At 37.2% G+C, this 27,070-nt stretch overlaps 1 protein-coding gene across 1 annotated transcript in view; it reads left to right on the top strand.

Moving 5' to 3' along the window:
• The first annotated feature begins 9,267 nt into the window (after positions 1–9,267).
• The window catches only part of LOC109237820 (SCY1-like protein 2), a 31,077-nt gene continuing 13,274 nt past the window's right edge, over positions 9,268–27,070 (top strand). The window contains exons 1-5 of the mRNA XM_019404207.1: positions 9,268–10,053; positions 13,494–13,598; positions 18,261–18,368; positions 20,419–20,601; positions 21,602–21,728. Of these exons, the coding sequence (XP_019259752.1) occupies positions 9,553–10,053; positions 13,494–13,598; positions 18,261–18,368; positions 20,419–20,601; positions 21,602–21,728 (1,024 nt within the window). The 5' untranslated portion in view covers positions 9,268–9,552. The remainder of the gene's footprint in view (positions 10,054–13,493; positions 13,599–18,260; positions 18,369–20,418; positions 20,602–21,601; positions 21,729–27,070) is intronic.

The raw sequence follows: 27,070 nt of genomic DNA, 5'->3' as shown, positions 1-27,070 counted from the left end.
CGAGGGGAGCTATGGTGATGGTTGGAAAGGGGAGGTCGAGGTGAGTTTGTGGTGTAAAAATGGCGGAGTTTGGCCTACCGGAACCGCCGTAAGGCGATTTCCGGTAGGCGGAGTCGCGGTAGTCATGGGCGGAGGGTTCAGGGTCGTCTCTGAGAGAGACGATGGCTAGGGGGGGGGGTATATTCAGACACTTATATATTAAATGTCGTAGGCTTCAGGACCGTCCGATCAAGGAACCTCGACGGCCCTGATTGAACAAGACCAAACGACGTCGTTTCAGGGGATCTGGGGACGGGACCGGGTGAGACTGGGCCAAATTTGAACGGGTTGGTGCCTACTTTATTTGGGCTCAGCCATTTGGGCCCAATTTTGGCAGCCTTCTTTGCCTTTTCTTTTGTATTTTATTTTGTATATATTTTTGTATTTTTGTATTTATTTATTTTTTCTTAATTTTATAAAAAATGCTAAAACAGAACAAAGACTCAATTAAACTATTTTAAACTCCTAAAATTACTTAAAACTCTATTTAGAAATAAAACGCAACAATTAACAATTAAGAATGCAACAAGACTATTTTTTGCAATTTTTCTTTAAACTTTATTCTAAATCTAATTAATACCTAAAATTTGTGAAATTAAATCCCTAAATGCATGTGCATATTTTCTGTATTTTCATATGAAGAATGCAACCAATTAGCACAAAAATTTAACAAAAAATCACAAAAAATTATAAAATAATAAGGAAATCAATTATTTGAAACTTTTGGAATTAATTTGCTTAGGGCAAAAATCACGTGCTCACAGCATGTTAGAAACCATGCCTATAGGATTTTACTACACTTGCCTTACCATGTTAGAAATCATGTTTAGTAGGATTTTACTATACTTGCCTTACCATGTTAGAAATCATGTTTAATAGGTCTCAAAATCAGTTTCACAAATAGATGCCATACCCATAGGATATAATTTAATCCAGCTTCTGTTATAACAAATGTTACATGTTTTCTTTCATTGGTCACATGCCTGCAAAGTTTCTGAAATCAGTGCTAAATAACTAGATGTCATGCCTATAGGGAATAACTCTAGAAGTTCTGCCTATAGATCTTAACTAGTTTAGTTAAATAAATCAACCCAGTCCATGTTTTACTTCGTTTCGAAACTGGTTTAATTAATGGTTTATTTTTTCTAAAACAAATTCTTTGAAAAACTGCCTTGATTTATCATTAGATATCATGCCTATACGGATTCAAGAGTCCGCTTTAAAAAAAACTTGCCTTGTTTCACTATATAAAATGCAGTCATCTGTATTCCGAGCCTAGGCAAGCCTTAGGCAATCAACTTTAAATAAAACCAGAACCGTCTTTGTGATTAGTGTTTAACTGTCAACGTGTTAAAATCAGTAGGCAAGCCTGATTCGGACTTCTTTTCTGAGTCATGTAATAAATCTGGTCCCACTGTTATCACTTAAATACCTTGTTAGGATCTGAATTTAAACCTTAATTGCGTATGAGACGTGTTGCCTATGTGCATTACTTGTGGAGGTATATCTGAGCCTTCTATCTGATTTTTGTGTTTTACCCCCTAAATGCAGTCCTATGTGTTTTTTATTTGCCGCGTAGTATTTTGCCCTTTAAACCTGAGGGTCTGCCTAGAACCCCCCCCCCCTCCCCTTTTATAGGATAGGAGTCCTCAATTCCTCCGGGGCTGATAGGAACGGACGGGTAACAGCATGCAATAGGGGTCGAGACCAACCCTCGCTTTAATTACCTTCACGGGGCGGGAAAGGGTAGATATGGATATGATGACCGGTGCACTAATGCCACGTGTAGCCCCTGATTACCGGGCATTGTACTGATGTGATCCCATAGGCTAACCAACCTAGGGCACTCATTTACATTCACAAATACGCTTAGATTGTACTTCTTTTCATTAACTATTTTTTTTCAAACATCTGTGTATTTAAACTTAAATCCACTACTATTTGAGCCATACTTGTTTATTTGCTAATTGTACAAATTCACACAAAAACTGTCTGGCCGGAAACCACACTAGTGAATCCTGAGGGGTGCCTAACACCTTCCCCTTAGGATAATTTCAAGCCCTTACCCTGTCTCTGGTTATCAAACGTAGTTATAAATGAACCCTATAGGTTCCCTAATGCACCTTAAATTGTTAGGTGGCGACTCTTCAAAAATGCAAACCCCTTTCCCAAAAGGAATGAGTTGTCTCAACCAAAATGTCATAAACACGATTTCGCGAGAAAAAGGGGCCGCAACAGCACCTAGTCTCTACGACTAGATAAGCCTAACATTTGCGAAAAAATAAAACGAAAACATAAAAGCTAACTACTAACAGGTAAATTCTTAACAAGAAATTAAGATGCCGCTCGGCATATACAATAACCACTCTCGAAGTGTAAATAAACTCTCCCAAAACCAGAATATCGCAAATCACAAGCTACAGAAGAAAACAGTATTTCTACACTCCATAATCTATTCAAAAAGAAACAAAAGAAATGTTTGACGCAAGAAGAGTAGATAGGGACTCCGAGGTCAGCGGACGTGGCAGATATACCTTGAAGTCTCTATAGGTGGCTCGCCTAACTGATAACGTGGCTGGAAAGCGGTACCTGGATCTACACACGGAAAACATGTGCAGGAAAGGGCATGAGTACACCACAACGGTACACAGTAAGTGCCAAGCCTAACCTTGGTCGAGTAGTGACGAGATCAGGTCAGGGCCCTACTGGTATAAATCTAATGAAATAAGACAAAATGAAATATCACAGTCAAAATAAATACAGAAAGCTAACATGAATAGAATCATAGAAAGGCAACAGCTCAGAACAAAGAGATAACAACAGGGGATCTCCCGAGATACCGTCTTGTAGTCTCAAACATAAATGTGCATGGGGATCTCCCGGAATACCGTTTCATAGTCCCGAAGTAAATATGATGAACAGGGGGATCTCCAGAAATACCGTTCCGTAGTCCCAAAGTAAATATGCAGTACAGGGGGATCTCCCGGAATACCATTCCATAGTCCCAAAGTAAACATATAGATCAACCAACAGAAATAACAGATACAACAAGAAAACCTACAATTTCGACTAAGTTCAAGTCAAGGAAAGCAGGAAATTTCACTAAACATGCTGCACAGAGTTCAGATAGGCAGTTAAAACACGTAGGCATGCTAATCTAAACTAAACAGGATAGTTACATATGCTAGTGTAGTTCAAATAAGGAGAAACAGTTTATGACTTAGTGAAAAATGGAGTTTTACAACAAATAGCCCGTGTAAGTACTCGTTACCTCACGTACACTGCGCTCACATATCAAAATAGTGCCAAATCCTAAGGGGAGTTCCCCCACACAAGGTTAGGCAAGCAACTTACCTCGAACCAAGCTTAAATCAATCCGTCACAATGCTCTTTCCCGAATATCCGACTCAGAATGGCCCAAATCTAGCTAAAAGCAAATACATAACATAAATATTACTACAAGAAACTAATATAGCTTATGAAATCAAAGCTAAGGCAAGAAATTGGAAAATCGCCAAAAAAGCCTCCCCGGGCCCACGTCTCGGAATCGGGTAAAAGTCACAAATTATGAATACTCATTCACTCACGAGTCTAAACCATACAAAATTTACTCAAATCCAATACCAAAATCTCGATCAAAACCCCAAAATTCGGCCTAAGAACTTTTCTCAAATTTCCCCAATTTCCCAATTCAAATCCCTATTTAAATGAGGAAATCAACAATGGATTAATGGAATACAACCAAAAACGAGTTAGGAATCATTACCCAATAACTTCCTCTGAAAATCCTTCAAAGAATCGCCAATTTTTGAGCTCTTAAGTCCAAAAATGAAGAATGAATTCAAGCCCTGCCAGTCAAACCGCACTTGCGGTCATATTTCCGCTTCTGTGTTCCCGCTTTTGCGGCTACGATTCCGCACCTACGGAGATTGATTAAACTCCTAGACTTCGCACCTGCGGATCCGCTTTTGCGCTCACTCGTCCGCATCTGTGGAGCTCAGATTCCTCCCCAAATTCGCTTCTACGACCACCACACCGCATCTGCGAATGCGCAGATGCGGCCCTCATCTCGCATCTACGCTCACAGGCTCTCATGACCAAAAGCGCACCTGCGCTCTTAATTCCGCATGTGCGAGTCCGCACCTGCAGTCTCCCACCGCGGGTGCAAAAATACCAGATGCCTGAAACTTCAGCAAATGGCCTAAGTCCAATTTTCAACCCGTTGAGCATCCAAAATACACCCGAGGCCCCGGGACCTCAACCAAACACACCAACTAATCCTAAAACACCATATGAACTTAGTCGAGCCCTCAAATCACATCAAACAACGCCAAAAACACAAATCACCCTCCAATCCAAACATAATGAACTTGAAACTTTAAATTTCCGCAACCGATGTCGCAGCCGATGCCGAAACCTATCAAATCATGTCCGAATGATCTCAAATTTTGCACACAAGTCTTAATCAACATTACAGACCTACTCCAACTTTCAGAATCGGATTCCGACCTTGATACCAAAAATTCCACTACCGGCCCAAAACTCCAATAATTCGACTTTCACCATTTCAAGCCTAAATAAGCTACGGACCTCCAAAACACAATCCGGATACGCCCCAAAGCCAAAAAACACCCAACGGAGCTAACGGAATCGACGGAACTCCATTCCGGAGTCGTCTTTACACAGTTCCGACTACAGTCTAAATTCTAAGATTTAAGCCTCCATTTAGGGACTAAGTGTCCCAAAACACTCCAAAAATCAAAACGAAACCTCCCGGCAAGTCACAATAGCATAAATAGATATGGGGAAGGCAGTTAATAGAGGATCAGGCTATAACTCTCAAAACGACCTGCCGGGTCGTTACAATGGAGTCGTATGTACTCATACTATACTTCTGCACCTTGCGTGTAAATTCTGGAGCTGAGCTGCTGTGGAGAGAAATGCGAGCATTGAAGACGTATCGTTCCAGATGCAAGCTACCTCTTTGTTCATAGTAGCTTAGGATTTGTACTTCTGTTTATGCATATTCAAAATAATATTGTATTTTCTTCGTACCAACGTTGTATAATCAAAATCCTAGTGACTCATGGCTTGTACTCTCAGTCATTAGGATACTTGTGTGGAATTTTACCATCTTATTTATTATTTGTCGATAAACTTTCATTCGAGTTGTGGTATTTATTGCTTGAAAAGTTGAATATTGTGGTGTCCAATAGTCTTCGTCTAACTAGTGTTTGATCTTAATTTAACATGGAATATCTAAGTTAGTGTTATGAAATAATAAAAGAAGAAGAAGAGTATTACAGAGAAAAGTAGAGAGAGAGAATTCTTATTGATTTGGGATGAATTACAATGGAATAGAACCCTCTATTTATAGGGAGAGGGTGACTTAGCCACCAAGCAATGAACCCTAGAACCTCTCTAAATATAGACATTCACCATAAATACAATTCTATTTATAATACTCCCCCTTGAATGTCTATTCAACAGATAATGTGACTCGTTAAAACCTTAACTAAAATAAAACGCAGTGGGAAAAAAATTCTAGAGAAGGAAAAAGAGTACACATATCTAATAGTACGCCTTTTGGTTGCCTCGTTAAAAACCTTGCAAGAAAAATCCAGTGGGACAAAACTTTGTAAGGGAAAAAGAGTACAACGCGTATTAACTCCCCTGATGAGAGCATCAATTCACATCCTTAAGCATTTGCATTCCAATCTTGTGCACCAACTTCAAAAGATCTTTGGTAGATATTTGATAAACAATATCAGCCATATTAACTTCAACAAATTTGTTTCACCTTGAAATCATCATCCCTGATAGATGTATTGTCTTCATATGATCTTGTTGGAATCATCATTTCAATATCTTCACATAAGGGTGAAAACTCTTGCTATCATATTATCATGCTTATAGTTATAGCAAGATACATATGTGCACAAATTGCATTTAGAATATAGTACTTCATGACCATGAATTCTATATGCTTTAAGCAATTTAAATCCTTCAAGGATTTTTTAAGTCATATAAGCCATATAATAGACTTTAGATGCATATCAAGTTTTCATGTCATGCTTGACATATAAGATATCGAAAACTGATTGCACATACCATTGACTTTATACTTTCAAGTGTTTGAACTACATGTTCAAAATTACATGTGTTTCATATGAAACCAATTCTATTCGAATTGTTTCTTCAGACTTAAGATCCTCATATATATATTTAGCGCTATCATAGATGTCGTCGACAAACATTTTATATCAGTTTCAATATTTTTTCATAAAGACATAACATAGAGATCTCTTCATTCATATTTTCAGGTACCTGAATCTCTCTTGAGATTTTATGAAGTGTTATGTCATGTGATCTTCTAGATCACTTGCCTCCTTTGTTATGATCATTTAGATCATTTGCTCATCTTCTTTATCAAGAAGTTTATTTGAAACCGATTTGTCTATATGCTTTAAGCGTACTATAGACTTTGTCCTTCTAGGACTTATTCTAATAGGTGCATTTGCAATGAGAATATAGTTACTTTCTTTGGGTCAGCAAATGCGTCTGGCATGCTCTGCAATAAATTGCACATGAGTTATCCTTTTATGAACTTCAAGAACATATTATTTTATTCGGGGTTCTAGATGTATAAATGATAATTCATTCCATGTAACTTTTTCTCAACTGTTGTATCTTGTCTCCCCCTCATGTTAGAAAAACTAACTTGTTTCCTCAACTTTGAGAACCCATCTTTGTGCGTTATGGTTTTAATCAAAATATACACTGCACATCAATAATAATAAGATGGAATTATTTGGTTCCTGACCCTGAAACCACTTGTGAAGGGAGAAAATAATATACTTTCGTGTATAACGTATATCAAACTGATATAGATAACTTTGTTCTCATAAGCAATTGTTTAGCTATTAAGTGGAGGCACTCAATAAATCATTTTGCTAAACCACTGTGATGTGAACCAACTTACCAAGATAAACTATCTTGAATAGGAAATCTGGAAATTATGCTCGAAATTAAATTATTGAACAAGTTACCTCGCACACACCAGCCAGGTTGCGGGTTAATAATAATTGCACATGTAACCATCTCATAGATGCATCTTATGTGGTATACACGGTGGGTGAATGAGCCCATATTCACTTTTGATATTTCCAGCGTTCATGGGATTCAATCCCAATTTTAGTTGGTCAATTAATTAATGAGAACAAGCATTATAAGAGAATTCGTAAAGAACTTTCTAGTTCTTTAATATTTACCCATGTGAATTCTCGTTTATTTTTGCACATCATGCTTAAATTAATATGGCTAAACCAATTATGCCAACCGAATAAATTATCAATATTGATAAACTTCGGATTTACACCATGACGTGTGCAATTATTAATAAACTCCAAGTTTATTATGATATGGGTTTTTATATCAATAAATATCCACTTCATTGTGGTATTCTTTTGTTTATGTAGTACAAATTGGAGAATAAAGCGGGTAGCTTTTCACATACATATTATCCCGCTACAAGTTGTAGTAATAGAAGATATTAAATTTTTCCTTTATTTATAGTCTCAATATAATCAACCGCTTTCGCGTATACTTTGGAAACTGAATAAGTTTCTTGGAGACTTACTACAACACAATACCTTATTGGTATTTCTCCAAAATAGTATAATTGGCTCTTGTAGAGTTCTCAATCAATTTTGTACTATCACATATTTATCAACATCCATATGGTGAATATCTCTTTTAAGGAGAAAGTTATACCATTATGATGGTCAAAATTATATGCAAGATATGTTTCTTGCATTATTGTTGTCCTTTAATAATCACATTGCCAAAATATTTTGGCGTACAATAGGTACGTGATCAATGGCCATTCTTGCCATAATAGTGACATTATTTTCTTATATCATCTCAAACCTCCTTTTAGAGGTGATTGTGGTATATTCACTACCACTAGCACATTCATATTCTTCCAAGAATGAATATGTATTCATAAATAAGATGTTTTCACATTCACATCATGAATGGACCATAATCATCTGTATGTGCTATATAAAATCTCATGTCAAATCAATGACAAATATTACTTTCACAGAGTGAAGGATTATTTTGAGAATCCTTATTATTCTCATTATCACAATGATAACGATTATAATTTCGTCTAATACCACGTCCACATCCATTGATACCTTCACGGTAATAATTTTGTCTTCGTTCAGACTTATCTCATACTGCTATCACATTCTCTTAAGGGAATGAGAATGAAGCAAATTCAACGGGACGCGTATGCACTTCTTGTGCCCATAATCATACATAAATTTGATCATGGCAAGACATAGAAATTTTACCACTTCGAGTGGTTATAATTTCTTACTAACTCCATTAGAGTTATAATCAAATTTTATTGTCTTTGCTTGTATTTAAAATCATAGAATAAAAGAGAAAAATACGGTAAAATACTTACCTTAAATCCAGAATTTAATCATGAAGGAAGTTCATGGAACAATTGACAATCATTATGCTCAATCCCAAAGTTTTTACTCAATTGGTTAGAGTCTCGTGCTGATAACGTGTTATGAAACAATAAAAGAAGAAGAAGAGTATTACAGAAAGTAGAGAGAGAGAATTCTTATTGATTTGGGATGAATTACAATGAACCCTAGAATTTCTCTAAATATAGACATTCACCATAAATACAATTTTATTTATAACAGTTAGTAAATTGCAGTGCTAGAAAACGTGATATTAGGAAAAGAAATTTTGATTTCAAACGAAGAACCACATTTTGAATGTTGACATTTGGAGGGGCTTCATGGTTAGATGTCTTAAAAATTGATTCATGTAATTTATCTTTTAACTTTATTAAATATCGTTAATCATAGTATATTATAGTTCCTCCATTAAAAAAAGAAAGATAAAAAGTTACGATTTGAGAATACACTATCTAATTAGGTTTCAATTTGAATATTAATTCATTAATTTCTGAATTTTAAACGTGATTGTAACCTTTGAAAACATATTCTAAATTTATCTTTCCTAAAAAGATTATTAAAAAAAATCAAAATGTACATTCCAACATGAACAGCCAAATACAGAGAAATAAAAGAAAAAGCAAAAGATCAAGAAAAATATCAAAGAAAATAATAATCAAATTGTAAACTTTCAAGAGCAGTATAAAATAAAAATAGTGTTAAAAACAGGCAGAATTCAGACAGTAGTAACTTAATTATACTCCCTATTCATGATCATCACAATTTCTAAATTGTAGCCAATTAGATCTTCTCTGTTAACGTATATACGAAGTAATTAATAAAACAGCAAAAAAGGACTTGTTCATCGGAGTGAGAGAAAACAAAAAGGCTGTTGTTGGGATCCCATCTTCCTCAACTTCCAATCTCAATTTCCTTTTTCTTCCTCCACCCACCCCCACCACCGCCACCGCCACGTCGTCGCCGTTGACGATCCAAATTTCCACCGTATAATTTTCAATATATATCAAAAATGTCGATCAACATGAAAACTCTAACCCAAGCCTTCGCCAAAGCCTCAGCTAAAGCCTCAGCGGTGATTGAAAAAACCGTTCAAACCACCGTACAAGAAGTCACCGGTTTACCCAGAGCTTTACAAGACTACGATCTCTTAGATCAGATCGGGTCAGCTGGGCCGGGCCTAGCTTGGAAGTTGTACTCAGCCAAGGCCCGAGACGGCCATGCGGTGTACCCGAATGTCTGCGTTTGGCTTCTCGATAAGCGGGCCCTCTCCGAGGCGCGACAACGGGCCGGCCTTTCTAAGACTGCTGAAGACTCGTTTTTTGATGTTATTCGGGCTGATGCGGCCCGGTTGGTGAGGTTGAGGCATCCTGGGGTTGTTCATGTAGTGCAGGCACTTGATGAGAGTAAGAATGCTATGGCTATGGTTACTGAACCCTTGTTTGCTTCTGCTGCTAATGCTTTGGGGGATTTGGAGAATATTGAGAAAGTTCCTAAGGAGCTTAAAGGAATGGTAATTGTGTTATTCTGACTATCTCTTAGATAAATGTGTAATTAACTGCAAATTTCAATGAATTTTTCGTGCAAAGTTCGAAATTTTTAGGCGTTTATTATAATTTTGAGCTGGTTCAAGTGTGTGATTTTGTTTTTTGAGTTAGTTACATTCTGGTTGGGTAATTAGTATAATGATGCTAATTTGTATTTTTTGTGTCATTTATTACTAGATGGTTCACTTTTAGTTAATTAGAAGATAGCTTGCTATGGATTTATGTGTGCAATTTACTTACTTATGTAGTTAGATGTGAGGTTGACTCCGATAGCTACTGCCTACTAGGGAGGGTTTGTATTAGACCAAAAGTTCGGATTTACTATCTTAAATAGTTAGATGTAAGATTGACTGCGAAAGCTATTACAGACGCATTTTATTAGACCAAAGGGTTTACCTTGCTTGTTGGAGGTCCAAAATTTTGTTTTGGCTATCGAATCTTTCATGGAAAGTTTGAAGTTTTTTTTTTTGGGTGTTTTTGATGATCTTTGAGGTGGTTCTTTGAGTTACATTGTGGTTTTCTCACGTAAAAGAAAGAAAAAGTGAAGATAATAAGTGGGTTATTAGTATAGATTTTGGAGTTATAGTAATGTGATGATAACAACTACCTCTCAACTAGTTTGGAATTGATGTGTAGTTAATTGACCAATTGGACATGATGGTAACTCTGTGTCATTTCCTATATAAATATTTTTGCACTTTTAGTTTATGTGTGCGATTTACCAACTTAAAGTTTGATGTAGATTGATTCAAATGCTATACAGGATGGTTTACATTGGACAAAATGTTTAGATTTATTAACTGAAGTAGTTAGATGTCAGATTGACCCCGAAAGCTAGGGATGGTTTGTATCAGACCGAAAGGTTTAGACACTTAAATAGTTACTTGTAAGATTTACTTTGAAAGCTGCCAGAAAAAAAAATCTACTAGGGATGGGTTGCATTAGACCAAAAGATTTTCCTTGTCTGACGTTTATAAAATCTTAATATTGGATTTAAAGGCACATAATTTCTGTCTAGCTGGATAATAGCTTTTGCAGCACGACATCTCTTTTGAAAGAATCCCACTGTCTAAAGCTAGACTAGAAGCTGGTCATAGTTAAAATTGCTTGAGACATTTGGTGAATAGAAGGGTAGCATTTTACTTATATAAAAGAAGTTGGTTAAAAAACAGTGTACTTCATGGTAGTATCTACAAAGAACACGTATTGGCATGGACACATGATATGCATCTTCATCCTGTGTGTATGGTTATCACAATAGCATATGATAAATTCAGATGTTGGAGTCAACACCGAAGTGGAGATTCCTCATAATCATCTTCACCACAGCTTGTTGTTATCTCCCACGGACAAGGAAGCTCTTGTTGGTGGCAAAATGAGAAAGAGACGGATTTCAGGAGTCTTGAGTCTAGTCGGAGACATAATTCACTGTAGGTATTAGCATGTGATTTCGGGAGCACTTAATTTTCCTTAAGCAATTATTAGTATTGGAATGACTTGGCCCGAATTGAGCATAATGAACGTAGAGGATTCATATAACTGGCCTCGATTAGTTTGGGATTGAGCGAAGTTGATATGTACTCTAGAAGAGTGTGACACGATCGGGAGAGGGATGGGCTAGAGAATGATGACTTTGTTATATTTTTTAGGATTTGGGTTACATTGTAGAAGGTGTCTATGTCTGGTTGCACAAGCCAACTCAATGAAGAGATTATATTGCAATCATGCTATAGGTATTCCTTTTTTAAGTAAAAGAGGTATTGTATTGTCATTGGGCACCATGGGGATGCTAACTTCGTAGCAACAAAAAGTGTAGTGTAATGTTACACCTGTTTGGCATCAGCTATGCCCTGGAACGTAGAGCAGCTCGTGTTGAGCTGGAAATACAGAGTGACACGGCTATGGAGCATGGAGCATGAGGAATCTCGTTGTAATGTGAACCTCATAGAAGGAAAGAAAATTCAATTTTGACCCTGCTTTTTCCCTTTTCCATATATTTTTGAAGTGCACATGTCACTCCTGCTTGTACAGACGTCAGGATGTGTTTTCTAGAGAATTATAGATTGTAGAGCATTTTCTTATCAATCTTTTGTATATAGGCGTCACCTTTTGCTAGTAAATGTTCATTTCCTTATGTCAAATGAACAATAATATACTTAAGGATTTTTTATCAACCCTCTGAGACATGGAAAAGAACAATTATTGCTCCTTTTGTCCCAATTTATATGTCAGACTTTTCTTTTAGTCTGTCCAAAAAAAATGTCACCTTTCTATGTTTAGAAGTAATTTAACTTTAAAATTTAAATTTTACCCTTAACGTTATGGCCACACAAATATCTAAAACTTTATTTTAGATCACAATTTTCAAAAGTCTTTGTTTTTTCCTTAAGCTCCATGCCCAGTCAAATGCTGCCACATAAATTGGTGGGAGGGGAATGAAATTTGTTTATCGGACTCACTAACATAGTGGTATATTGCTACTCTTTCTCCCCTTTTTCCTTATTGTCTTTTGTCTTCCTCTTCTTTCTTTTTTCCCCCTCTTTCTTCTTCTTCTTCTTCTTCCATTTTCTTCCTTGCCACCTTTTCTTGAGCAGAGTCTATCGGAAACAACCTCTCTATCTCTCTAGGTAGGGATAAGGGATAAGGTCTGCGTACACATTACCCTCCCCAAACACCCCACCTATGGGATTATACTGGGTTTGTTGTTGTTGTTGTTGTTGTTGTACTAACATAGTGGTAATATACAAAACATTAGACCACTTTTGAAGCTCTCACGTCATAAAAAATATGTTTGAGGCTCTCAATAAGTCTGCTATACATAAAACCAAATAGTTCTAAAGTATCTGGAGGGGGAGATAAAACAAGCAAGTGGTGTTTGGAGTAGATGGTCTGTTGCAGCAATTGCCTCGTGTTGGGAAGCCTAAGCTTCTGATAGGTGACTGTATTAATAATCTCATCTTTCCAAATTCATGCACTTTTTGAGTGATATTTACCCAGGACATTGCCTTTTTTTGGTGTAATCATCTTAAATCTATAACCGGAGAAAGGACAATAGAGTTTCAATACAGCCATGAAGCAGAGATGCACTTGTTGTCATTAGGGAAGCTACTCCTTCTTGCTGAAATTTCCAATAGTAAAACTAAAACAGCATTAAATCTAAGACAAAAATAAGATGCTTAAAACAGAGAGTGCAAGCTGAGAAATAACTTTTACTTCAATTGTTGTCTCATCCTTCGGTGCTTCATCGCACATACATAATGTTTATTTGCAAATTAAGATTTTTAAGAAACACTGGTACATTTTTGTAATAAATGATGCAAACTATTATCTTGTGTTTTTTCTGATTTGGCAGTAGGTTAGCACTTGGTGATACTTGATACTCTGCTGATTAGATCTCGCTTTGCAGGAAATGGGATTGCTTGAGGTTAAACATGGTCTGCTCCAAATCGCAGAAACCTTGGATTTCCTCCACGGCAATGCTCGTCTAATTCATCGGTCTATATCACCGGAGGTATTTATTTTTGTTTTCCCGTTTTCTTAACTATTTACGTTATTACCTTTGTGTGGGTTAGGCATTGCTATCATGCATATAATTGATATGATATCTTCCATTTCTCAGCCGATGATTGCCCTTGTTTTGGTTTATATAGGTTTACAGTACATCTAATATGGTTATAGAGACAACTGAGGTAGTGAGACCGTTGCCAAATATATCCATTATCTTTTTTCTTTCTTCACCCTCATATCTGGAATAAAAAGTGAGAATTGTTCTTATGGGCTTGGTTTCATTTGAAGTGGAGTGTCTATTTGATGTTTGGTGCACTAAGAAGAGGAGGAAAGAAGCTTATCCTAAAGCTTTTATTCATGATCATTTCATATTACCCCTGTCTTGAATTGTTAATTGTTCATTATAATGCTCTTCTCCTTGTCCCTCTTCCTCTTCTACAATTCACTATATCTTCATAGCTAATTTTTAAGATGTTAGTATATTTCTAGGGATTAAGTGTGCCACCTTGGTTTAGGAAAGAAAAAGGCAAGGCCATATTATGTTTGTTAAACACTGATAAGAAATATATTAGTAAGTTATGTAGCTTGTGATTACCAGGCAGAAGTAGAGGTGGGTTACCTGGGAGTTGGGGCTGCTTGCTAATGAAGAACGGGTGATGCTGTGTTGTGCATTTAAGTAAAATGGTGCGTAGCCTCAAGAATTGATAGGTTCTTAATATCTCCAGAGTGGAATGAAAACTTCAAGGCAATTAAGCAAATAGCTCTTCCAAGAGTTACTTCTGATCATAGGCCTTTATTGTTGGAGTGTGGTGACTGTGAAGCCAATTCCTCATATTTCAAGTTTGAAAATATGTGGCTTCAAGTGGATGGTTTTATGGACAAGGTCAAAGGATGGTGACAGAACTACACAATTGGGGGCAGTCCTGATTTCATTCTAACTCAAAAATTGAGAAGTTTGAAAAAGGACATTACAGTTTGGAACAAGGAGACCTTTGGCAGAGTGGAAGCACAGAGAAACAAACTGCTTGAGGACCTCACATTATTAGAACAAGCAACTGAAACAAGACCTATGACCCAAGCAGAAAAGGAGAAATCCATGCAGCTGAAATTAGACATTAAAAGGATGGCAAAGGCTGAGGAAGTCTCATGGAGACAAAAGTCTAGGTGTCTATGGCTCAAAGAAGGGGATAAGAACACCAAGTTCTTCCAGAGAGTGGCAATGCCAACTCCAATAGAAGAAATAACAACATAGATAATCTAATGATAGAAGATGAGCTATGTGAAGACAAGGAAGTCATTAAAGCAGAAATTGTGAGTTTATATCAAGACCTTTACACTGAGAACGAATAATGGAGGCCAAAATATAACTGTTCAAATCTGCCAAGTCTTTCTCTCACAGAGAAGGCATGGTTAGAGAGAGATTTTGAGGAAGATGAGGTGTTGGCTGCAATCAACTCTTGTGCTCCTGACAAAAGTCCAGGCCCGGACGGTTTCACAATGGCTTTTTTTCAAATGTCATGGGTCTTTGTTAAACCGGATTTAATGGGAGCTGTCAATCATTTCCATCAACACTGTTATATGGTGAGGTCCAATAATGCTTCTTTTATTGCTCTAGTTCCCAAGAGGAAAGGTGCTATAGAACTCAGAGATTTCAGGCCGATAAGTCTCATTGGAAGTATCTATACGATAATTGCTAAACTCCTAGCTGAGAGGATCAAAACAGTCATTGACAAGCTGATTTCAGAAGAGCAAAATGCTTTTTTGAAAAATAGACAAATCACAGATGCATCACTGGTAGCTAATGAGCTGCTAGATGGGAGGTTGAAAAGTGGTGTTCCAGGTATTCTTTGCAAGCTGGACATAGAAAAGGCCTTTGATCAAGTTAATTGGTCATACCTTCTTTCTATTTTAAAAGGAATGGGGTTCGGTGACAGATGGATAAAATGGATCAAGTACAGCCTTACTACTGTTAAGTATTCCGTCTTGGTGAATAGAGCTCCAGTTGGTTTTTTTTCACCGCAGAAAGGAATTAGACAAGGAGATCCACTTTCTCCTTTTCTTTTTATCCTTGCAATGGAGGGTTTGAGCAGAATGCTAGGTAAGGCAAAACAAATGCAGTGGATTGAAGGGTTCAGGGTGGGAAACAACACAGTTGACTCAGTTGCAGTGTCAAATTTACTCTATATAGATGATACTTTAATCTTCTGTGGGGCAGAGAAGCTCCAGGTCTAGTACCTAAATTTGACTTTTTAGATTTTTGAAGCTATATCGGGATTACACATTAATATGCGAAAAAGTATGATTTACCCTGTGAATTCAGTGCCTAACTTGGAAGAGTTGGCTAGTATTATGAGCTGTGTAATTGGCTCTTTTCCAACAACATATCTAGGCCTTCCACTGGGAGCAAAGTACAAAGCAATAGGGGTTTGGAATGGAGTTCTTGAGAAGGTGGGAAAAAAATCGGCAACTTGGCAAATGCAATACCTCTCCATGGGAGGAAGATTGACACTGATCAATAGTGTCTTGGACAGCCTGCCAACCTATTTCATGTCCTTATTTCCTATGCCTAGAAAGATCCAAAGACAACTGGACAAAATCAGAAGATCCTTTTGGAAAGGGAACAGTGAAGGCCACAAGTTTCATCTGGTAAAGTGGTCTAAGGTAATTCAACCTAAGGATCAAGGTGAATTAGCTGTTAGAGACTTGGCCAAGCACAGTAAGAGTTTGCTTATGAAGTGGTGGTGGAGATATGGTCAGGTAGGAACATGTTTATGGAAGGAAGTAGTGAATGTCAAGTACGGAAAGCTAGACCAATGAAGTACCAAAGAGAGTAGAGCCCCTCATGGTGTTGGTCCTTGGAAATTTATCAACAGTCTGAAACAGGAATTCAGGAATTCAGGACGTTTCATTTAGAATTGGAGATGGCACCTCAGTTAGGTTCTGGAAGAAAAGATGGCTTCTCAATCAACCATTAAAAGACACTCATCCAGCCCTGTACCAGATAGCAGTTGATCCAGACTCAAAAATTGCCCAATACAGATCAGGAAACATATGGGATCCCCTCTTCAAAAGACACATGCAGGAATGGGAACTTGGGGAACTCTTTGATCTTTTCCGGCTACTGGAAGTTTTCAAATGAATACACAAGCTCAAGACAGTTTAAGGTGGGACAATCTGAACGGAGGTTGTTATTCAGTGAAGGTAGGATACAAGAAATTGTGTGCTAGCAATGAAGTAATTGAGCTTTGGCCATGGAAGCTCATATGGAAGACAAAACTCCCCACAAAGGTCATGTGCTTCACCTGGATAGCTCTTAAAGGTGCTATTTTAACTCAAGACAACTTATGTAGAAGGAATTTCCAGCTGGTGAATAGATGTTACATGTGTTTAGACAACTCAGAATCTATAAACCATTTGCTATTGCACTGCAGAGTGGCTGCAGATTTGTGGCACATGTTCCTTTCAATTTTTGGCATGAGTTGGATAATACCACAAGGCCTAAAAGAAGCAGTTGAAAGTTGGAGTCAGCGGAAAGTTGACAGAACCATCAAGAAGATCTGGCAGATGATCCCAGCATGTATATTTTGGTGTATTTGGGCAGAAAGGAACCGCAGATGCTTTGATGAAATATCAACTCCCAACAGCTCCCCGAAAGCAAAGTGCCTTAGGAATCTATATAGCTGGAGCAACCTTTCCTCTGTAAATGATTTAATTCCATTTCTAGATTTTATTAGCTCTCTGTCTTTGGCTTGATTGCCAACCTTAGGCTTTTGATGCTTCTGGCTAGCTCCCTGGTCAGAACTGCATTTTTGTGTAAATGGAGCTAACCAACCTCTTTTGTAACGATTTGCATCTTCTTGATGCCAACAATATAACACCTTACTTCATCAAAAAGTAAAATGGTGCGTTGCGTTTCAAGAAGTAACTTGTCGGACTGCTGGCGATAAGAGTTGGATTATAATGGTAGAGTTTGTTTTTAGCAATTTTTGAGAAATAAACTATGGTGTTGATGACTGCGTTGGAGGCTAATGGAGGTATATTGGAATTTCTAGCAGATTTATGTGGAGGCTTACCATAAATGTTAGTGCTACTCTTTTATTCCTTTAAAGGAGTATCATAGTCTAGTTCTCTTATTTGATCGTGCCTGCTGGTGGAGAATGGGTTCTTGCATATGTAACTGCAAGTTTGTCAAACGAAAATGAGTTTTGAGTTTTTTCCTGAGGAAGTCTGGCTTTGCTTGATAGGTGTAGAATACCTCCAGGATATGCTGGTCAAAATGTGCTAATTTTGCCCATGCATGTGAGATATAGTCATATAGATTATGGCTGTGTTTGCTTGAGAGAAATTCCTAAGGTTACTGCTTATTGCAAAGAAAAGAAAAAAAAATAGGTAGGATAATATGAAGGTCCTTGGTAGGAATTGTCCTTTAATATGCTTCTTTATCTTCCAAGAGCAAGATCAGGTAGCTACTTGGCACAGCTGTTAGGTTGATATCATTTATGAAGATGTCACAGTTATGTCTTTGTACACCTGGAAAATGATAGGTTATTACTCCTTCTGTTGTTATAAAAAGTTGTTCTTTTTTTAAGGAAAACCATTTGGAGTATATACCTTGTATCGGGATGTGAAATAGAAAATTGATTTTCCATGCTAATTACTTTTGCAGAGTATTCTCATCACTTCAAATGGAGCTTGGAAACTTGGTGGTTTTGGTTTTGCCATTTCAGTGGATCAAGCAGCTGATTTATCCAACATGCAGGCTTTCCATTATGCTGTAAGTAAATAATACTAAGCGCTTGGAACTCATATTTTATTTGCCTTGAATTTTAGTGTGCATCTGAAGAACTTGCTTTTCTTAGTTCACTTGTTCAAAGTCCTGTGTGTTGCAAAGCATACCATTGATGCAGCTGTGAACATGGAAATGATACTGTCTATACTGTTGACCGCTCCTAAGAGGTTGCTTATGGAATCATCTATGCATTTGACTATGATGCTCTTGGTGTTCATAAAATTTTTGCCGGGGATTTTCGAAGTTAAATGCGAATAACATGGGGCTTAGCACGTAGTTCATTTTCTTCCAAGTCATTTTATATATGTCATGTGCTGATGTGCTCCTTTCTATGTACATTGTTATCAGGTCTTTTGTCATATAGTGGCCTTAAGTTAGAGGATATGACTGATAAGCTTAATGCCACTATTATATTGCACACTGATCAAGTTGACACGGAATTTTCTTTTTTACCTGGCGATAAATAAAACAGATATGCTCCGACGTGCAGTAATTTAATGCTTAATGCTTCTGTGCGGATCTTGTTTAAAATAATATGTGCTGACAGTCTACTGTAACAGAAGGTCCATGTTTTATTTTATTACAGTGCATTCGGTCACATAGAAGAAGGTTTGATTTGGCCACAGATTGAAATATGTATGTTTACAGAAATTAAACAAAAAAGGTATATGAATAGAGGACATAATAGAGTTTGTTAATAATTTACAGGCTTAGCCTTGCATTAAACTTTTGTATATTAGCACGATCTTAGTCAAATGTAGTGGACCAGAAAAAAAATTTACTTCCTATTATTTCTGTACTATGAAAATACTGAAATGGACAGTTAAGTTAAACGTTACAAGTCATTACAAGATGGCTTCTCTTTTGTATGTTTGTTAATTGTATATGAGCCAACGGGGAATGCCTTTGACGTGGCATCCTGTTATTTGGTTTTTCGCCTAAGTGGGACAAGCATTTTTTAGACTGCAAATACATGAATGGAGTTAATCCAAAATATAATATGAAATGATATTTCCACATAATTTGAAGTTGTGCAATTGAATTTCTGTCTTTTTCTCCTTTCACTTGTTATCACTTACAGTTGATTTTGTTTTTTTCTTTTGAACTTTACTGATAAGTCTAGACATTTCATTGATATCACACCACAATCGTGTCAAACCTGTTTACGAAATAATTGAGTGGCTCAACCACCATAATCTATCAAAATATCCTTATCGTCTACACACTGTTATTCTTTATTTACACAAAAAAATATTATAAAATATAAAATATTTTTTAAAACATTATGTCCATGACATACCTTATCAAAATAATGTTCATGACATAATCTTCTCATGTTCCGAATAGTCCAAAGAATACATGGTAGAGTGTTCCATGCTGCCTTGTTCTAGTTGCCTATCCTTTTTATACTCCAACTGGTGATTGTCTTTGTCGCTGTCCTCGGTTTAACCCGGGTATATACTGCAAATCTTTACTTCTTTTCTTTCAATCGAATACCAATTATTTGGATGGGTCTAAAAGCGCCGAGATAAACTGATCTTACCTTATAAAAAAAGGCCTCGAGATAATCTTCAGAATATATTATCAATTACAACTGTGTTGTGAGTCTGTCCTTACCCCCAAAAAGAATGTGTTGTGAGTCTGGAGTGTAATAAGATATGATCAGTAACTTTCCGCCACCTCTCCACACAAGCAACACTAACTCTCCACCAACCTTCTCTTCTTCCTGAAATTATCTGGTGTTAATAGTGTCTGGCATCACACACCATGTAAAGAAAGCTACTTTTTTACATGCTCTTGGTATGCCAGAATTACCTTCACACCTTTCCCCTCTTTAGTCTTCTATCATGGGAATAAAGAATATTTTTATTTTGATAGAGAATGTGAATAAGAAATAACTTATCTAGCTGATGATGACTTTTATTATTCATTACATGTAAAATTCCTGTATTAAACAAGTTTATTTATCTATTAGATATTTTGGTCTGGAGGTGATTGTTGCTAAAACTAGCTTTATTATCTGATGAATTTTCAGGAATATGATGTTGAAGATTCGATTATACCACTTCAGCCATCACTGAACTACACTGCACCAGAGCTGGTTCGAAGTAAGACATCTTCGGTTGGGTGCTCCTCTGATATATTCAGTTTTGGGTGCCTTGCGTACCACTTGATTGCTCGGAAGCCTTTGTTGGACTGCCACAACAATGTGAAAATGGTACTTGCAAATGTAGTTGCTTTCTGTAAAGTAATGACTGGAAACTGCATGCAGCGTCCTGATAGTATTGCTAGGTTGTTCATAGTAGAACAATTCTTTTTTGTTGTTGTTCATAGTAGATTTCATAGTAGATTTCATTATACCTTTCTTCTCTGATAAGCTAAATAATATTATTGATGTTGGAGAAAACCCCATATACAAGCAGTATACCCAAAAAAGTGGCCTCTACAAAAGCCACCCAATCGTCTATACAAGTAGGGCCTTCTGGGTGAACCTACTCATTATATCTGTCTTAAAAGAACTTTCTGCATGTGCAAGTTTTGAAAGTCTTTATTTAATCCACACTATGTTTCTGCTCTAAGGTGACTAACTCAGCTGTGATCATTTACATAGATTATTGGGGTCTGCTTTTGATGATCCGCATAATGAATATGTTGTACCACAAATTCTAGTTTTCTGGTTCGCCGCGATTGAGGCTTTACTACAACATAAGGAAGAAGGGACAAGTTGAGTTTTGGCAAGTAGTGAGGAGAGGGAAGAAGTTTAGCTCGTTCAATCTTGTGTTCGTAGTCTTTGTCATATTCATTTGTGCTATAACTTGGAACATTGGGCTTTGCCCTGGAAAGTACTTGAAATATAAATGTCACTCTGATCACATTCTAAAACTTTACATGTAGCATCAAGGTATATGTCTGAATTTATCTTGCCATTTTGTAATAAATTGACTTAGTGATCTAGGCCGAACAAAGTAGGTGTGTTCTTATGTATGTTTTAAGCTGCTGATGAACTTATATATTCTCTTGGGGAGAAAGTATGGTGAAGTTATTGGTGTTGAATAACTTGTGAGCTTGAGTTTCTGCGATCATCCTCTCAACCCTAACTAGCAACAGTTGTAACTCGACCAAGACATTTTTACGGAGTGAACATCTTTTGTACCTTGTTGTTACTCTTATTTTAGGTTTCTTTTGATAATAGTGGTCCTTGTACAACTTTCTTGCAGTACATGAATAATTTGAATTACCTATCCAGCGAAGCTTTCTCGTCTATTCCACAAGAACTAGTTCCGGACTTGCAGAACATGCTTTCTGCAACTGAGGCTCTGAGACCAACTGCCATGGGTTTTACAAGTAAGTATTGTCATTTCTTTTATTTCTCGTGAGGTGTATACACTGTGACCAATCCATTCTCTTTATCTTTCTTGTTGGTTTTATTTTTTCTTTGTAAAATATATAGATTCAGGGCCCACTTATCAATTAAAACAGGACTCAAATCTGTTGACACGTGAGGAGGCACGTGCTAGGGACAAACAGGCTGCCTTGGTCCCAATAGTTGTTATTAATAAGGATTTGGGTTATAGGCCCATTAACTGTTATGGGCCAACAGATCCTTTGCTTTTAAATAGAGCCCAAGAGTCACCAGCTATTTTAAAAGACCTTGACCCAATGCTCCTGGAATTAGAAGTCAATTACAGTCGATCCACATCAGAAGGTTCGAGTATTTCTAGCTTTAAAGCTATCGAAAACTCTCCTAAACAGGTGGCCTTTCTCAATTGCCTAGAGAATGGAGCAGAACAAAACGAAGGAGTGATTATGCTGGAACAGAACAATACAGAAGGAATTCACAACCAACAAAGAGGACAACAATCATCTAATATGCAGATAATTGAAGTTTCTGAAGAGCAACCATGGGTGTTAGAGAATGCAGAACCAATCGATGTTCAACCTGTTGACGAAGAGATGGATGCAACGTTGTGGGTGCACAGCAATATAATTCGCCTGAGCAACAAATTTGGAGTAGATTTTCAGGGATGCGAAAAAGAGGCCCTTGCTCTCTTATCAAAATCGATNAACTCAAAGCTTTAAAAGGGAAGTTAAAGGAGTGGAATCTATCAAAGCATGGAAATTTGGAGTCCATCAAGATCAATATCCTTAATCAGATTTCAGAGTTGGATACAATTCAGGAGCAGAGAAACTTGAATGAAGAGGAAGTTTTATTGAAAGCCAACTTGTTCATGGAATTTGAAGAGGTGGCAAAAAATGAGGAGATTGCTTGGAGGCAAAGGTCTAGGGCCTTGTGGTTGAAAGAGGGAGATAAAAATACTAAATTCTTTCAGAGGACAGCAAATGCACATAAGAGGTACAACAACATAGATCAACTAGTGGTTAATGGTGTAACACTAGAAGAGCCTGCTGCTATTAAAGAAGAGATAGTAAGGTTTTATCAGCATCTTTTTATGGAGTCTGAATTCTGGAGACCAAACTTTAACATGGTGGACGGTCCTGCAATCACTGATGAAGAAAAAGAATGGCTTCAAAGACCTTTTGGGGAACAAGAGGTGCATGACTGCCTCAAACTCTGTGCTATTGATAAAAGCCCAGGTCCTGATGGTTTTACTATGGGTTTCTATTCCAATTGTTGGGATATCATTAAAGGAGACATATTGCAAGCTATTCAGAATTTTCACAGCCAGGAGTTCTTTGAAAAGAGCCTAAATGCTAGCTACATTGCTTTGATTCCAAAGAAAAATGGGGCAAAAGAATTAAAGGATTACAGGCCTATCAGTCTGATAGGTAGTGTGTATAAAATTATCTCTAAACTTTTGGCAGAAAGACTTAAAGTAGTGATCTCTAAGCTGATTGGCAAACACCAAATGGCTTTTTATTAAAGGAAGGCAAATCATGGATGCTGCTCTTATTGCTAATGAATGTGTTGACTCTAGATTGAAGGAGAAGAAGCCAGGAATCTTGTGCAAGTTAGATATAGAAAAAGCTTTTGACCACGTTAATTGGGACTTCTTAATAAACATGCTGAGACAGATGGGTTTTGGTACAAAATGGACCAATTGGATCAGATTTTGTATTAGCACTGCCAGATTTTCAGTGTTGGTTAACGGCTAGGGGATTGAGGCAAGGGGATCCCCTGTCCCCTTTTTTGTTCATTATAGCTATGGAGGGATTGAACAACATGCTCCACACAGCGCAACAGAATAATTGGATCAGGGGTTTCAGGCTAAACAACAGACAGAAGTCTGGAGATATCACATCTCCTCTACGCAGATGATGCCATTATTCTTTGTGATGCTGAGATAGATCAGATAAGGATGCTGAGAGTTATTCTTACAATCTTTGAAGGCATATTAGGGCTTCATATTAACTGGGGGAAAAGCCTAATTTGCCCGGTTAATGAACCTCGGCAGATTGAGCAACTCGCGGGGATTCTTGGTGGTGAAATTGGTGTTTTTCCAACTATTTATCTTGGTATGCCTTTGGGGGCTAAGTGTAGATCCATTGATATATGGAATGGGGTCTTGGAGAAATGCGAAAAGAACTAGCAAGGTGGAAAAGTCAATATCTCTCTTTAGGAGGCAGGCTAGTACTTATCAATAGTGTACTGGATGCCCTTCCTACTTATATGATGTCTTTGTTCCCTATCCCTCCAAAAGTTGAAAGGAGAATGGATGCTTTAAGGAGAAAATTTCTATGGCAAGGCAACAAAGAAAGAAGAGNTAGACCTCAAAAAACCGACTCAATGTCACAATGCACTCATGGCTTGAACACCCAACATCCTAGAGAAGTCTAATAATGTTACCTATCCTTCGTGAAACCATGTGCCCTCACAACCAAGGCAAGAGAGTAGTTGAATCCACACATTCGAATCTCATGATCAAATATATTTTAAGGACTCATATATATCAAAGAAAATATCGCTCACCCTCACAAAAGAAGTCACATGCATGTAATTGGTACCATAGGCTTGCCCATAATGTAAATCTCTACTAATGTAGGCTCACTCGATCTAAAATCAATTAGGACTTTTTCATGGTTGTAATGTGGGCTAAGGGACGGGTAGGATATATTTAGGAATAGTGACTAACCCTCCTAAGCACTTTAACACACCACATAGTCAACTTTAAGCGCAAATTCTTCAATCCCAACTTCAATTTCACAACTAAAATCACTCCCAACAATGTTCCCTCTTTCTTTAAGCACTACATTAATTCATACCCACTAGTAGGAACAAGACAACAATTTATTCATCTCTATTTTTTTTTTTCAGATTATTCTTTTTTTTTTCTTCAATTTCTGCTAATGGTGTATTATTTTACAAAACAAGTGCACCTTTCTTCCTTTTATTGGTTCCACTCAAAAGCCACCCCTCACTTAGTTCCTTCTTACTTCTTTTAGCGCTCATCTCACAATTAAAGTGTTTTAAGAGGAAAAGGGATCAAAACAATGTCAATTAAGAATAAAAAGGGTATAGTCTTGTAATGTGGGTACCAAATAAAAGTCTATAGACTCAAAAGGGTTGACTAGGGATAAATTTTATTTGTGGTAAGCAATTAAGCTCAAAAAGATCAAAGAAAGCCTAAAATTATTTTTCAAACCGAGCATCACCTAAAATTTCGCTTCAACTCACATACCAAGCAAGTTCTAGATACAAGTACAATACATAGACTATACAAAAACCTCACCACACATGGCACATGACTCACTAAGAACGGTCTCATTTCGACTCTCAAACAAATGCAAGTATTCACAGAGCCACGAGATATTAAGCATTAAGCACAAAGTGAACATAAGTCAAGAAAATGAGACATAGGCATCACAAGACATGCTATCCAACTAAGCAAGGCATCATCAATAATTTCAAATCATAGGGAAGATACTATACATGCCAAAGCCTAAATATGCTACTATCAAACAAGTCAAGGGCGCCTAGGTTCATCATTCTTCCTCCATTTATTCCCTAAATTCTAATCTACTCTAAAAATATAAAAAAAATACTATTAGCCGGTTCAAACTACATCCCATGGAAAAGAACCGAGGCACAAAGAAAAACCACGGGGGATTATTACTACCTAAAGAAAATAAAAGACATATTTTTGGATTTTTTAGACTTTAATCCCTCAAGAAAACTGTCTAGGAGATCCATCGTCGGGAAAAGTCCAAATCTTTCAAATTTTTTTTCTTTTCGTTTTTTAGTTTTTTTTTTAAAAAAAAAATTACTACACTAAGAACGAGTACTATAACTAAGCTAACATAGCACAGAAAATCACCCAGACAATCTCCTCACCCCACACTTAAAATTGTGCAATGTCCTCAATGCACACTAAAAATAACAAGAGGGTAAAAGAGACTCCATGGTAGGCCAAAGGCCGAAGAATTAGCAGCTCACGGGATACTCAGACTTCTCCCTGTACGATCCCTTATGCGGGTAGGTCACACTTAGTTTCAACCACCTGCTCGCTTTTGCCCATGCCTCTTGGCTTTGATTCCATGCTCGTACTCCTACAAAACACAAAAATAATACTACAAAAAAAAATACAATAAAAAATGTAACACAATAAAATATAAAAAAAAATAAACAAAACAAAAAAAAAAAAATGAAATTGGGTTGCCTCCCAACAAGCGCTTGATTTAACGTCGCAGCACGACGCCAACACTTTCATCACTTTTCCTTCCACTTTGAGGATATAAATTGCGCCCCCAATTTGCATCAAATTTTCTGTCACGTTCATGGGGCGGTGGTGTAAAAATAAAGAACCCAAGTAGTAGGTATCGCATCTTGCACTTCTTGGCCTTTAAGTGAGGAATGTCGTTTTGTTTCCTTGGTGTGGCAAATTTCAGAATATAAACACTTAGTTCCTCATCTATTGACTCCTCCATATGCTCGAATGGATCAATTTCCATGTCACCAACCAAACATAATGTTGAAAAGTGTTTAGAATGAGGTCCAATACGCTCCAACTCCAAAATTGCATTACTTTTGACATCCTCAATTTTGAGCTCTTCGTCAACCTTGGCATCATTAATAATATTTTGGTCGAATAGTTGGAATTCCTCTTTCCGCTCCACAAGATGGCCAGTATCCACAAAAATTGGTTGTAGGGCATCAGACGCCTCAACCTTTTTATTCAATTGAGCATGCAAGTCATGGATATCTGAGCCAAATTGGTCTATCTCTTGCCTGAGCTCAGTTCTTGCTTCTATTAGTTGTTCTGTCATATTTGAAAGACCATCACGGAGAAACTCATGGGATTTTATAAGTTGAGCTTGTTCCTCTAGCCAAGATTGGCTCACTATATCTGCTTCTTCAAAATTATTTTCTGGTGGGAACTCGCTCTCTTCAGCCACTTCCTCCGTCTCGGCCTTCATTCTCATGATTGCTGCACTAATTCTTTGTGCAGCCTTTCGATTTTCATCTTGTAGCTCGACTACTTGCCTCATCATGTCCATAATATGAGCCATGCTTTCCATATCCTCCACTTCCTTGCTCCTATCAAACTCATAAACATTATTAGAAACATTATAATAAGAACTCTGAGAAGGATAATAAGAATTAGACAACCATCCCAATGGCCACCTTGACCACCACACATATTACAAAAATTCCACACATCAAATTGAGATGCACAATTTTGCCACAAGTGTGATCCTCCACAATATGGACAAGGATCACTATAATAAGA

The sequence above is a fragment of the Nicotiana attenuata genome, unplaced genomic scaffold (genome assembly GCF_001879085.1).
Source record: "Nicotiana attenuata strain UT unplaced genomic scaffold, NIATTr2, whole genome shotgun sequence".
Lineage (NCBI taxonomy): Eukaryota > Viridiplantae > Streptophyta > Magnoliopsida > Solanales > Solanaceae > Nicotiana > Nicotiana attenuata.
This window is presented reverse-complemented; position numbering and strand designations above follow the sequence as displayed.